The following is a 14474-nucleotide window of genomic DNA, read 5'->3' on the forward strand; positions in this document are numbered from 1 at the left end:
AGGAATGTTTCTTAAAGCTGCTTTCTAAACTACATACGCTTTCCTAAGTCCATTTTTGTTTTCCTTGCCTGCCTAGAGAGGTGAGAAGGGTGCTCCGTGTTGCGTTCGTGGTTTGACACCAGCTCACCCAGGTTGCTGCCCTCTCAGCTGCGGCGTGCAGCGGCCGGGGCTCTGCCACAGCACAGGACAGCAGCCTTGGCCTGAGACGGATCAGCGACAAAGAACATCTGTAGGACAGAGGAAATGTGTTTGAACTTGGAACCCTTTGCTAAAACAGATGTTTGAAGGGCTGTAATTGGTACCACAAGATAGGGATTTAAAATCAAGTTAGCAGATTGAACTATCTGGATCTGAGTTTTAGCCTCTTCCAGTCCCTTCCTCCCTCCCCCAGCCCTGATTTCAAATTGCATGTTACGGAAACAGGACAGAATGACAATGGTACTCTTTGAATTATAGGCTGCTTGGCCAGAAGAGCTGGCAGGACAGCAAATGGAAATCTGGAGAAATACATGCCGAATCCAACTGTGAGAATTGAGATTCATTTTGCAGCTTATTTGTGCAGCATTAAAATCCAAAACGCGTTTGCGTTGTCCAGTCTGAACCTTCTGCATTCTTCTTAGCTGAGGCTATTGTCTTGTCTTTGACAATTAACCATTGTTGCGTTTATTTTGAGAGCATTAGAAGTTCAACGTGAGTGCCTCACCTTTTGGGTGGGTGTTATTGAGTAGCTTCAGAAGTGAAAGTTGCTAAGTTGGGCTGTGATTTAGCTAGCGTTTGGGTGAAGGTATTCCCTAAGAAACCCTTGGTATGCTAACCAAGCCCATTACTACTTTCTGGAGTAGGGTGTTTCTGTGTGATAGACCACACTGGCCTGTGCTGTAACTCCAGCCTAATCATGACATTGTCCAGGTCTCTGGCCCATCACGTTGGCCATTACAGGGCTGGAAACGAACTTCAGACACCACGACAGTGCTGGTCCAAGAGGCGTTGCCATTGCGCTGGGCTCCTCTCTGGTGACGTCCCCATGGCAGCACTGTCTTCTCGGTGGGGTCCCGGCAGGTCTGGGTATTGTGCTCCATCCAGCAGACCAGCGGAGCATTTGTGGTCAGGCAGGGCCATCTGGAGAATGCTGCATCTTCGCTTGGTCAGTCTGACTCACACTTGGCTGGTCTATTTGCGAGCCTCGGTTGTGCTGATCTGTTGTTTCTGCTTTATTTTGGAGTTGTGAGGAATTTGTGTCCTGGCTAACTTTATAGCGGAGGACTTTCTGCAGGTCTTGGTTTCCTGATGGTGGCCCTCGGGCTGTAGTGCTTCAGTGCTCCTGAAGACCTTTTATCTATGAGATCGTTTATCTCCTTAAAACATCTGTAACATTTACAGTTTCTTCCTGTGGATACCACGGCATGTTGTAATTGAGGAGGAATAGAAAACTGTTTTACCAAGTCCTTTGGAGAGTTCTCCTTTTGATACATCTTCTTGTCATTTTTTTTCTAGGGAATGATCCAATTAACTGTAAGCAAGGAGGAGCAGTATAATGTTTCCAATAATGTCTTAAACCCGCTGGAGTTTAACAGGAAATGTGCTTACCTTAGAAAATACTGTGTTAATCGGATTACCTTCGTGTCTGCACCTCTTCTTGACTTTTGTAGAATGGGAAATCCTGCACGTGTTATTCTTGCTGCACTTTAGGCTCCCAGCGCCTGGGTGCTGCTATCTGCTTAGCTTGGAGCTTAAGTTCATCGCTGAAGAGGACGGAGTGCGTCCTGTATCAGCAGCTGAGTTTCAGGTCTAGTGGCTACCGGTGAGCTCCTCTGTCACACACATAGAAAGATTTATGTTGGCCGTTTGTTTCATCTGGGTATGTTTGGTTGCTTCAAGTTATAGGAGAAAATAGAGTTGTTTTCTGCTGTTAGCACTCTGTTGTATTTGAAAAAAGTGCTTGTGCCTCAGCTGGTTGGTTGGGAAAGGTGGGATCTGGTGCTGATTTGGTGAGAAATTAATGAAGCTGTGGTGGGGAAGAGCTCTTTCTCCATTCATGACCACCACCCTTAGCTGCTACAAAGCTTTTGCCCAAAACCAGGTTTAAAAAAAAAAAAAGACAAAAGCGATGTTATGTGTCTTAGGAACACGGTCTGGAAGAAGCTTGCATGTAACCTTCAAGAGAGCAGAAGAATTCAGCAAATTGGGGTAGCACTGATAAGAGAACTAGGTCAGCTCTATGGAGAAAGCATTTTATCTGCATACTTCTCTTAACTGGAATCCTGGTGCTGGGCTGTTGTAACAGGCTTGCTGGACTTGCAGCTCCGCACAGGGGGTTGTGCTCTCTGTCTCATGTTTTCCTCGGGGTCAAAGTGTGGTCTGAAGCCCTGTTGCTTTCCTCTCTGTGGCATGCGCTGCTTTTACTGTGAGGGTGATGCAGTCAGTCCCCAGGGGTGTAAGTAGCATCTTCCATCACGCTAGTGTAATGTCTCTGGCTGAAGTTCATAGGGCTGTTGTTCAGCTCTGGAAGTGCATTGCTCTGTCTCTTGGCAGTGGATGAGGATACAGTGTGCGAGGAAGCATCTCTGGTGTTTATTCCAGTGGAGCAAGTGGAGGAGAACGAAAGCTGTTGGCGGGGAGCTTACAAAGGGCTGTGGCCTTCTGCGGTCAGCTGCTGGGACAGCGGTGTCTTAAGGTGGGATTCTGACTGCTGCAGTGCAGGGCTTCCCTTTTCTCATCCGGTAGAGCTTGGCTGGTGCCCATCAACTGCGTAACTGTCTCCAGTGAAAGCTGAAATGCAGAGATGCACTGAGGCATCTGGGATGCTTAATCCACAGGTCCTCTTTTCCCCGTGTATTCTCTGTGTTACTTGCCTTTACGTGGTTTTGTCCTGGGTTTCAATGCTTTTTTCCTCCTCCCCCGCCTGTACTTTGCTCTCCTCTGTCTTCTGTTTTCGTCTTCACTAACTTTTTTTGCTCAGCGTGTGTCGAATTGCTGTCATCCAAATGTCCCCCAAATACATCGTGCATCACCACCTATGAGGTTGGCAGCAGACAGAAGATGCTATAAAAGATGTAAACCCAAAAGAGGAAGCTGGTTTGGAGGTTGCTGCTCTGGCACCCGTTCCTGCTCCTCAGCCGCCTTGCCGTTTCAGATCCAGGGTTCGTGTAACAGCTGTAGTGTTTCTCTCTGCTGGTTACCCATCCCATTACGGCCTCCTGGTAAATTGTGTTGTGATTTTTGTGTGCATTCGTTGCTCTAGCTTTATGGTAGATGACACAGATTCAATGAAGCTGGACAGTGCTCTCCATTCGGGGTAATGACTTTCAACTGTGGTATCCTTTTGTCACTGTAAATTATGCTAAATGATGTAATGTTAGACCGTACAGATACAAGCTACAAAAATGGTATGAGGAGAAGGATGATGAAGGTGGATTGCGTACCTGGAAATCTTTAAGTGAAAATATCCATTGCATCCCTACGTACACGTAAAAGGAGCGTCAGCCGCAGCGTGGGAGACGTGCGCTTGAGGCAAGCGTGCGCAGGGCAAACACTTAGGGACTAACGCGGGCTTCTTGATGATGCCTGGAAGATTTAAGCATCGTGGGCACTTCTGACTTGGAGTTCTTCATATTGAAATGGTCTCAGTATGATTGTTTGAGGGTACAGCTCTGAAAAATAAAAGTCGTATCAAATATTTCACAGGTTAGAACCAACACCTTGCACTTCATCCAGAATAGCAATTTCAGCTTATTTTAAGTTTGGGTTGTGTTACATTGTTGAATGTGCTGGGCTCCCCAGTTGAGATATAATCGAATTCCCTGGTAGTTTGTGGTTTAGGTTCCCATCCCAAAATAGAATCTCGCCAGTGGTATAACAGCTGGAAATTTCAGTATTAAGTTCATATTCCAGCTTTTTGTCTTTAAAATGAAGTGAAATCAGATGGCAGGGTCTTGCTCAACCTAGTCTAAAGTAACCAAAGACTGAAAATAATCTGTGCACAAATATGATGTGTTTTGGAATTGTGACCATCTGTAGTAGTGTTCACCCTTGGTTTAAATAACTCTGAACATCTGAAAACAAAAGTTCTGTCAGCAGTGGACTTAATATGAATTGATTTGAAATGGTATAGCATAGAGGGAACAGCATTATGTTTAAAAGTAGAGGACTGCATCGAGGTATTCGTGGCTGCTCCTCTTTTCTGCCAAAGGTTTCATGTGAAGTTGTAGGGCGAGCTGAAATTTTTGTGGCTATGTGATTTTATTTCCCCCCCCACACACACGCTTCTTCCCTTGCCCAGATATTGCAAGACTTTGCATCACAAGACTGAGTTCATTCCCTCGATACTTGGAGAGGGAGATGAAGTCCTCCTTCAGCCTTGCTGGTGGCCTACTGGTTCTCCACCGGCGGCAATTTACTGCTCTTGTGGTCTAATGCCAGCCGTGGCCCTGAACTCGCTGTAGGACACGTGCCCGCCTTGGTCTCCCCCATGGTGGTTAGCTTGCTCCTCTGGGGCTTGTCGTCCATGCTCATTTGGTTTCAGAGAACGGATGGTCTTCACTGTCCTTGCTCCCTGCATGGCTCAACTGGAGGAGCTGGTGGCAAATGCTTGCCTGCTTGCTTCCCCCATGGACATGTCTCGCTTTCCTTCCTCTGCCAAAGGTGTGCTCAGAAAGGCTGTCCTTTAAATGATCTGGCAGACTTCTAGATGAGTGAGTCTTCTGAGATGTTTGTAAGACACTGTCCTGTGCAGTGTGGTTAGGCTGTAAAGTATTTGTGTGGAATATGTGTGCAGCTAGACCAAGCTCAAGGCTGTGTCTGTCCACAGCCACGCATACGTGTGTGCGTGCTGGGGTACGATGTGGCGTGCACTCGCATGGCTTACAGAGAACCCACGGAGGTTGCACAACCAAGCGCTCTCTGAAGTTAAGAAATGTCAGAAGTGAGTGATTAGGAAATAACCTGGGTAATATTTGTTCCCTTTTTCACATGCGGTGGGGTACAGCTGTTGGCTTGGTCCCTGCTCTACCGGCCCCTTGCTTGGTTGGGCACGCAGTGATGGCTGCGGTGGTGGGATGGAGTCCCCCTTGCCTGTGTGGAGCAGGAGGTGCGATGGGATGGTGGTCTCTTTATGACCTTAAAACCTCTGAATGCTTATATCCTCCATTCCGTATGCGGCTCTGTACCTTATCTACCCTATGATGTTCAAAGTGCTCTGAAGAGTGAATTACTAGATTCCTTGTGGGCTTTTCTCTGGTGCTTATCTCCATGATGGCCAACTGCTCCGCAGATGTGGCTCAGCCCTGCTGTGAGGGAGGGTGTTTTCTCCGTGCTGAGGGCACTTAGGCCTTAGGTTGAAACATCCATGGCCTGATTATTAGCTTAGGATTATAAAATACTTGCTTTTTTTTTTACAAAAAAAAAAAAAAGTTTCAGCTCTGAGCACTCATCGCTTTTGCAGGTGAGGCCCAAGCCTCTCAGCCCAGGTGCTCAGAAAGACCTTGGGCTGCACAGTCAATGTGTCAGTACTCAAGAAACCTCTGGGCTTCCCCGCATCAGGCGCCCGTGGCGTGGGCTGTCCCGGGTTGCCGTTTCACTGGTGGGACTGTCCCCTCTCCCTGCCAGCCCCAGCACCCTGTCAAACCCATAACTAAGGAGGCAGGTGCCCCTGCTATTAATCATCATCATCTGTAATCAGTGCTGGTGGCATTGCCTATAGTGTATCTTGGTTTTTTGGGTTTTTTTCCCCTTATCTGCTTCTCATTTGTTAATAGTTATCTGAGACTGCACATTTATTCCCAAGCTGCCACTGAAGGGTATGCAACCTCTTCAGTAAGGCTCTGAGTTTGGGAGCTCACCATCAACAGCTGCAACTTATCTTGACATTTTCCACTTAAGGGAGAGCCTTTCCAGACCCAAGTACCAACCTTTTGTAAGTGCCATTCTCCCTACCTAGTGGATTTGTATCTCCTCACCCTCCTTTAACAGTAGCCCACGGCTGCCTGTGACTTAAACTAGCCTTCTATTTCAAATGTCTCCCTTTCCAGAAGGGATCACAGTCACATGGGCTGAGCAGGATTTTGCCATTAGTGGGGGGTTTTCCTGTAAGTGTTCCCTAGCAGGATGCGTTTCCTCTTGCATAAGCAGGCTGAAAAACCCTCCAAAGCCACAGAAATACATCTGTTGGATTCTTGAGACAGATAAATCCTTTATAAACAGGAAAATGGGCAAACTCATGGTAGCTCTTGTGACACATCATGATGGGAGATCAGAAAGAAATGGAATGAAAAGTATCACTGTGCAAGCACGGCTGACGGCATCCTGTATTTCTAAGGTCCTTTTAAATGCTGACACAAAGGCCAGCGGCTGAGCTGTACGGCGGGCACAGGCAGTGGGAGACCAAGTTAAATGTTGGGTAAAATTCAGCTGGAAGTCACTTGACATGTAGGGGGCGGGGGGGTGGTGGTGGTGAAGAAGAGTTCTTTCCGATGTCCCTACCAGGACGTGTAAGATGCCGTGTGCTGCGGAGCGGGATCCAGGAGATCAGTGCCTTCATAGATCTGTCAGCACTTCCATTGTAGTGGCCTTTGCAGGGTGTCTAACGCTTCTGTTTCAATTTTGCTGAGGGCTGTAACTCTGGCAAAATTTAAACTCCTTTCAACTCCCAGTCGTGAGGTTTTAAATCCTCCAAATTTGTACTTTGCAAAAAAAAAAAAAAAAACCCCAAAGAAAATATTTCCTGTCTAGCAAGTGTATGGAGATTGTTCTAGCTCCTTAGCTCAGATTTAACAGCACGGACAATGATCTAATTTGACTTCCTTTTCTAAAACTCTTGCTCCAAGTCCACTTCCTAAGAGTAAATCCCTAGCGCAGCCCCGTTGACCATGGACGCGCTTTCTTGCCCACTCGGGTATTTCCAGGGTCGCTTCCCAAGGGTCCCAGGTCACAATTCTGTGTATGTGATAGGGGCTGAATCAGTCTTCCTTGCGGTGAATCACCTTGGATGTGGGTATCTCACCTGACAATCCTACAAGTGGCCAACCTAGGAGCCCCTGCCTGTACATGGCCCTGCCGAGAGAACCCATGGCAACCAAATTCAGCTGTGGTTTTCTTGGAGTTGGTGGAGGAGGGGGTCCTTTGCACTGCAGTATTGAGAAACAGATGAGGGTGCTGAATGCTCTTCACCTTTTAACAGGAGGCTGGGGTAGGGAGGAGATGACTTTTTTTTTTTTTTTTTTTTGTGCTCAGGATGGAGCTAGCCCTGTTTTGTTTTTCACCTGCTCGCTTTCTGTGGTGCGCTGAAAGATCCACAGTCGCTGCTCTTTATAACTACAGCCTGCACATTTTCTCCCCCTCTCCCTGCTCTTTGGAGAGCAGCCAGATCAAAATGGCTGTGATCCAACGCCAAGAATCACTCCCTTTGCTATGGAAATGAGGACTTGGAGGCTGCTCACCATGTGTTCATCAGAGAGTTCCTGCTAAGGATGATGAGCTGTAGGTGGGGAAGAGGGCAGCGAAGGTGTGCTCTGAACAAATCCGTTTGGAACAAATCTGGGTATTTTTGGATGCATCTGACTCTTTGCATTTTTTAAAAGACATTTATAGAAAACCAAAAAATTACCCTTGCCATCAAATGGTAAAAATGAGGGAAATAAAGTAGTGGAATTTCACCGTAGGATAAAGGGTGTTTCCCTTCCATTAGAGCAGAAGGGGTGGCAGACCTCCCGGTATCTGATATTTGAGATAAGCATTTTTTTGTGGTGTTCTGGTATTGATCAAGCGAAGGAAAGATATCATTATCCAAGCTATACAAATAATCTTTCTCCTTAGCTATCATATCCACATTCCCAGCATTAAAGTGGACAAATTGCAAACCCCCTGGGTATACGATACGTTGACACAGGGCAATTTGCTGCACGTTAACTCAGCAAGGCGAGTTTAAGCCTTCGCTTTACCTTCTTCTAAACCATCAGATTCTAATCTTGATGCACAGTGGGATGGGAACATTGCCAGTGGGTGAACCATCATGAAAATCGACTGTGCACAAAACAGGGTACTTTTCCCTTCTCCTGGACGAGTTGCACACCCCAGGCAGATGAGCGAGTAGGGTTTTGCTGCAAAAAGACCTGCGAGGTGTGTTTTCAGAAGGGAAAGGGCTGAGCTGTTCGCAAGCTTCTTGCGGTGTTGCAGCACGTTGGGCTTTGCGAGAACACCCCTGCTTCTTCAGGGTGGCCTGGTGTCACCTTGTGTGATGGAGGTGGTTGGGAGGGAGGGAGGGAGAGGGCGATGCTGCTCTCGCACCCTGCAGAACTTGGCAGAATCGAAGCCGTGGATGCAAAACTCTGCCCTGCCTGCCATGCAGAGCCCAAACAGCTTACGGCTGGGAGGAGCTCTCTCGGGATGAAAATGTCTGACAGGTCTCTGAATGAGTCTACACAATAAATTAGTAACTGGGTGTGGAACTGCATTTTTTTATGATGTATCTTAATTGGGCCTCGGGCAGCTTGATAGTGCAGCGTGTTTCTTGTCTTTTGGGGATCTTTGCGTTGAAATGCACCTTTTTCTTTGTGCGTGATTCAGCGGGGCTGGGGCTCAGCTGGGATCATGCTCTGAATCCACCCAGGGAAGGGGGCTGGTGCCCCCGGATGGTGCCGTGCCCTGCCCTGCCTCATCCACCCACCCACCCACCCTCCCTGCTGGGAACGGCCACGCGTGCATCCCTGGGGAGCCCAGCAAGCCGCCTGCGCTGGCAGTGCTCCACTCGAGGCACGACGTACCATCTGCTTCGGCAGAGTTTCTCCCATCCATTTTGGATAACTTAATCTCTTCCTTTGCCTGATAACAAACCAAAAACCTGCATCATGCTGTGAGCCGAGCAGTTGTATTTTTTCCCCTGAAAAAATGGGTGCACTTCACTGCCAGGTGATTATCTGTCCCGTGTGCATACTGGTTTGTTCCTAATATTTCCCAGTCCCATTGCATGAAAGGTGCTGTCTGCCCTACGGCTTCAGCCGCTCCATCCGGTTGTAGAGCTGAACACGAACTCTCAGGGTGTTTCGTAAAAAGAAATCGGTGTCTGGGTTTTTGTGCTCTTACCTGCTGGCTGGAGCTGGAGAGCAGCTCCGGGTTTATGACTTCCCATTGTACTTTGGTGTCTCTGGGTGGGTCCAGCGTGGAACAGGCCTTTTATTTGTGCTGTAAGTGAAATAGTTGGCAGAAAAGATGTATTATGCAACTCTATTAACTGATGTTAAGTACAGAGGAAGCCTAAGTTCATCTGTAATGTGATAGAAATCATTAAGAGTTTATATACATATCTTTTTCCACGTGGACATCTTAAACACCCCAACCATTCACAACATTTTGCATTTAAAAACTACACCTGTTTTTTCTTAACCTGCATGAGTTCTTAATAAAGTGGTGTTTGTGGCACTTCTGTAGCTTTGAAATAACCGAGTTAGTCAGGGAGATTTAACAGGACATCAGTATAGATGCCGCAGGGAAAAGCCACCTACTCGCAATGGCTGGAAAGAAACGCAGAGCCCTTCGGGCCTGTGTCACCAGCTCGCAGTTGAGGTCATCAGTGGCTGAAAGCTGTGGCCCATGTGAAAGGGGTTGTGGCCTCCACCCCCACACCTGGGGACAGATGTCCCCATTGCAAAAACAACCCCGTCATCGATGCATTTATTATCTGCATTGGCAGAGAAGCCGGCTTTTCCCCGAACGGGTAACTCGCTGCCTGGGCTGTGACCCTCGGTCTGGGCTTTGCTCTTACCCTCAGACTGGTGACTCTTCCACCTGGGCGCCGGGGTGGAAGAGTCACCAGTCTGAGGGCAAGAGCAAAGCCAGTGCCAGTTCCCAAATGCTTCAGCTGGACATGGTCGGGAGAGCTTGTGGAAAACGCTCTGATTATTTTTTCTTACCTATGCAGAAGTCAGAGCATTTCACTCGATAGCTGCCTGTTATGTTAATTGTAACATTTTTCTCCGCTTCAAACATATTACGCGACTGCTTATTTCCCAGCTCTGATGAGTGCTTTCCTCTAGTTACACAGCTTTTTGTTGCTGTTAATTTTTTTTTTTTTTTAACCTCCGAGACGACAAATCAGCCATCATTCTGAAGTCTTTTTTTCACTACGCTTTCATGCAAAGCCTTTGCAGTTCGAGACAGGCGTGCAGCCTCTTATCGCGTTTGCTGCAGACAGGCTGTGCAGAGGGAGTCGTGCTGGAGCCGTGCTCAGAGTCTCTCACGTGAGAACGTCAGGCTGGTGGGTCCGGAGCAGGATGCTCTGTGAAGCTGAGCAGTTTTTCCCAGCCTCTGCATGTGCTTGGGGACCTACTGGGAGGCAAGAGAGGAGGTGAACTCTGCTTATATTAATTTTTTCAATTTTTTTTTTTTTCTTGCTTTCCCTAGAGACTGGGGCAGAAATATTTTTCTCATATGTAAAAGCAAGATGCTATATGGAGGCTCCTCGTTCTCCTGCAAGCCCTGATTGAGGGCGAGAAATCTCGTACGATGGGAAAAGTCCTTCCCAGATGCGAGGGCTCCGTAGGTTGCATACACAGAAGGATATGCAGTCGCTCGCTTCTAGGGTTGGTGTTCGCACGTGGTGGTGTTGCCCGTGTCTTCTTCCAGGGCTTGGGTGCTGGAATTTTCCATGCCAGTCCCTCTCCGTCTATTCTAACTCAAGCCCTCTTGAAAATGATTTTGCTCAAGAGAAGGAGAAGTGCTACAGACACACTAAGTTTGCTGGAGCCGTGCTCAGAGTCTCTCACGTGAGAACGTCAGGCTGGTGGGTCCGGAGCAGGATGCTCTGTGAAGCTGAGCAGTTTTTCCCAGCCTCTGCATGTGCTTGGGGACCTACTGGGAGGCAAGAGAGGAGGTGAACTCTGCTTATATTAATTTTTTCAATTTTTTTTTTTTCTTGCTTTCCCTAGAGACTGGGGCAGAAATATTTTTCTCATATGTAAAAGCAAGATGCTATATGGAGGCTCCTCGTTCTCCTGCAAGCCCTGATTGAGGGAGAGAAATCTCGTACGATGGGAAAAGTCCTTCCCAGATGCGAGGGCTCCGTAGGTTGCATACACAGAAGGATATGCAGTCGCTCGCTTCCAGGGTTGGTGTTCGCACGTGGTGGTGTTGCCCGTGTCTTCTTCCAGGGCTTGGGTGCTGGAATTTTCCATGCCAGTCCCTCTCCGTCTATTCTAACTCAAGCCCTCTTGAAAATGATTTTGCTCAAGAGAAGGAGAAGTGCTACAGACACACTAAGTTAATTTGAGTCATTAGCTTGTTTCCATTACTCCTATCTGCCTAGGAAACTAATTTTATTATTTTTTTAGTGAGATTTTGGAGTTAGAAGAAAGAAATGGAAGCTAGCGAACATGTGGAACCACTTCACAGGAACACCAGATTTTGAGAGCTTGCATTTTTATTTACATCTTCTGGACTCCGTCTGACTTGAAAGTAAACAAGTTCAATCCTAGACCAGATTTATTCCCAAAAATATGTGGAGACTTGTCTAAAAACTGCTTTTAGGATTAGGAACTTCCTTTACTGCAATAAGAGAATACATTTACAGTGGGAAAACTGATGCTTAACTGGCACATTCTTTCTGTAAAACACCCTTGGAAGAGCAGTTCAGTTGTGTTTGGTGCAAGACAGCCTGAAATTTTATTTGAAGAAAAAAAAGGCAAAACTGGCTGAGAATTTCACAGGTCTAAAGGAAGGTGCAGGAATAGTGAGTGGAACTGTATTTCTGTGTTGCTGGAAGCGGGGTGATGGTGCAGACGAGAGGGTCCTTGGCAGGCGTCTTGGGGGCACGCAGGAGGTCCCTGCACCCGTAACTGATCTCCTCCTTTTGACGTTCCTCTTCTCTGCAGACACAATGAGGCGAGTGGTACGACAGAGCAAATTTCGGCACGTGTTTGGCCAAGCGGTGAAAAACGATCAGTGTTACGACGACATCCGCGTCTCCCGTGTTACTTGGGATAGCTCCTTTTGTGCAGTAAACCCCCGATTTGTTGCAATAATTGTAGATGCTAGCGGCGGCGGAGCGTTCCTGGTGCTGCCTTTGCACAAGGTAAGTGCTTTTTGAAAGTTTCTCGCTTTTACGTGCTCAGCTTTGTTGTCGTTTCAGCACTTGTTTACAAATAACATTGAGGCTGTGAAGTCTCTGCTGTGTTGTGACAAACGCTGCTCAGTAGTGCCATGTAAGAATCCATTTAATGTCTCTGTAATCAGTCTGATGCTTCCTGTACATTAAACATGGTAAATAAGCGGTTTGCTTGACTAATCGGAGCCAACTCTTTATGGCAAAAGCTTCCATGTAGAATCATACTCCTAATGAAGCCTCTTTATTTATGATAGCAGGAGTCAGGTTTTTCTACTGTCAGGGATTCAGCCTTTTGAGAGCTCTGCAAGTGTCACTTAATTCAGGAATGCACCTGAACCTAATTACTCCTTGCAGCCCCATACGGGATGGATGCAAAGGAGTGAGCTGGTTCCAAGTAGGACATTTCCATAGGCCTGGTGGCCCTGGCATCTGAGCTGGTCTAGGCTGCTGCCAGCCCCTTCGGTTACTGTCTCTGGATGGTGTAAGACAAGAATAATCTTGGTAGGAAAACTGCTCCTCCAAGTACCGTTGCAGCTGTCCTGCAGTTCTCCTGGTTCGCAGGGCTGTGTCTAGGCTTTATTATACATCAGCCAGATCGTGTTATCCCCTAGTACCTGAGAGTACTGAGGAGAGGGGCTTCATCTGATCGTGGGCAAGGAAACACCCCTTACGTTCTCTACTGTGCAAAGCGCTGCCGAGCCTCCAATAAATAATCTTTCAGTGAGCCCGTATAGACCCTCTACTTCTTTCTACTTTGAATTTTACTTGTAGAAGCTCAGGGGTGTGCTTTGCAAAACCCGCAGGAATGTTAGGTTCCTGTCCATCCGCCATGAGAATGGCTGGATCAAAGATTTGGAGGGAGGCTGAGAAGATGGGTACAGAAGCCTTCCTGGCAGTCTCTTACAACGCTGTGGTATAGAACATGCAGATGAGCAGGAGTGGAGGCTCAGACTGAAATAAATTCCTGGTGCCTGGCTGATACCACATGGAAAAATCGCAGAGCATCCCTCTTCCACCCTTGTTGGAGAGCGGTGCTCCCATCTCCCTTTCTGACGCTCAACCGGCAAATTCTTGTGACGATAAGGCTTTTTCTGTAACAATTATTTTCTTTGTGACCCTCAAGCTTAAGTATACACTTAAAATGTCCTCACTCTGTCATCAGCTCTGTCCTTTTTTCCTAGCTCCATTTGCAGATCTGCCCTGTTTATATATAGAAATAGTGACCAGAATTGAATATAGCATCCCACATGGCGGGTGCATTACAGGAACAGAGGCAGCGAGTTCTCACTTATGCCTCGGTTGCGCTAAGCGAAGCGAGCCAAACCCCTCGCCTCCTGAAATAGCTCTCCACTTTGCTCATCGTACTAACAGCCCTTCTTCGCGACTATTCTGGTTTGTGCTCGTCTTCGGGCCACGTGTCCTGCTCTTGCCCAAGCTGCGCACGATGGCACACATCTCGATTAGGAATTCCTTGCTCAACACAGCACGCAGTTGCGCTCGTGTTGCATCACGACACGACCAAATGCAGATGGCAGAGGACGCGCACCCTTCTTTTTCTCTTACTCCCCAATGTTTTCTTGGTCCCTGGCAGAAATTCCTCCTAATCCTGAGTGATTTTTGCATTTTTAAGCGCCTTTAAGCGCCAAAAAAAAAGTTTGTTTGCTTTTTACCTTGATTCCTCCTGCCCTCCTCTGTATTTGTCATCGCCGCTGTGCCCTCAGCGACATTCCCGTGTTCCCGTCTTGTCTTATACATCTATTTAACATTCATGTATGACAAGGTTTCACGCAAAGCTGGAGGAACTCCGTTCCTAACCCCCCCGGCCTGACACGTTCTTTTGCAACGCGACGCGTTGCTGGCTTTGCTCTAAACCAGTTCCTGTGTCCCTCGTTTATTTTTATAGCCTGGGCTGATGAAAGCGTTCCTTCGGTTCCTTCAACACCCTAACATTTTCTGTTGGAGCCCGTTGAGCAGAGGTGCTCATTCACTCCCCACAGCGAGATCCTCGCTGTTATATGCAGGGGGGTGGGGAAACCCAAAAAAAAGGAAGGTCAATTTTAAACCACGGTTTTGCTAGGGTTGTAGAATTGAGCCATAAAGAGACACTTGCTGTTTCGGAGCCTTCGGGAGGCGGCCGGGGGCCCTCCCGTAACTCGCTGCACGGCGGCCCCGCGCTCTGTGGGTCACTCCGGATTCCTTCTCATGTGGCTTGACCTTGCGCCAGGGGTGAGCCCAGCCCGTGCTTCAAAGACCCTGTGTAATCACAGAAAGGCGGTTTTCACTCATTTTCAACGTCCTTTTTCCTTTCCAATTTTCAGTAATACTGTGGGGGGGTTTTCGTTTTGGGTTTTTTTTGGTTTGGGTTTTTTTTTTGGGGGTTTTT

The 14474-nt window shown here is 47.6% G+C and overlaps 1 protein-coding gene across 3 annotated transcripts in view; it reads left to right on the forward strand.

The window, feature by feature from the left end:
• Positions 1 to 14474, forward strand: part of CORO1C (coronin 1C) — a 57366-nt gene that overhangs the window by 17178 nt on the left and 25714 nt on the right. For 2 of the 3 annotated variants that reach the window (XM_035891324.1, XM_035891330.1), the window contains exon 2: positions 11859 to 12058. In XM_035891324.1, the coding sequence (XP_035747217.1) occupies positions 11859 to 12058 (200 nt within the window). Of the gene's footprint in view, positions 1 to 11339; positions 11443 to 11858; positions 12059 to 14474 lie in introns of those variants that run through there. The other variant, XM_035891335.1, reaches the window with a different exon arrangement.

The sequence above is a fragment of the Egretta garzetta genome, unplaced genomic scaffold (assembly GCF_000687185.1).
Source record: "Egretta garzetta isolate BGI_Z169 unplaced genomic scaffold, ASM68718v1 scaffold330, whole genome shotgun sequence".
NCBI classification, from domain to species: domain Eukaryota; kingdom Metazoa; phylum Chordata; class Aves; order Pelecaniformes; family Ardeidae; genus Egretta; species Egretta garzetta.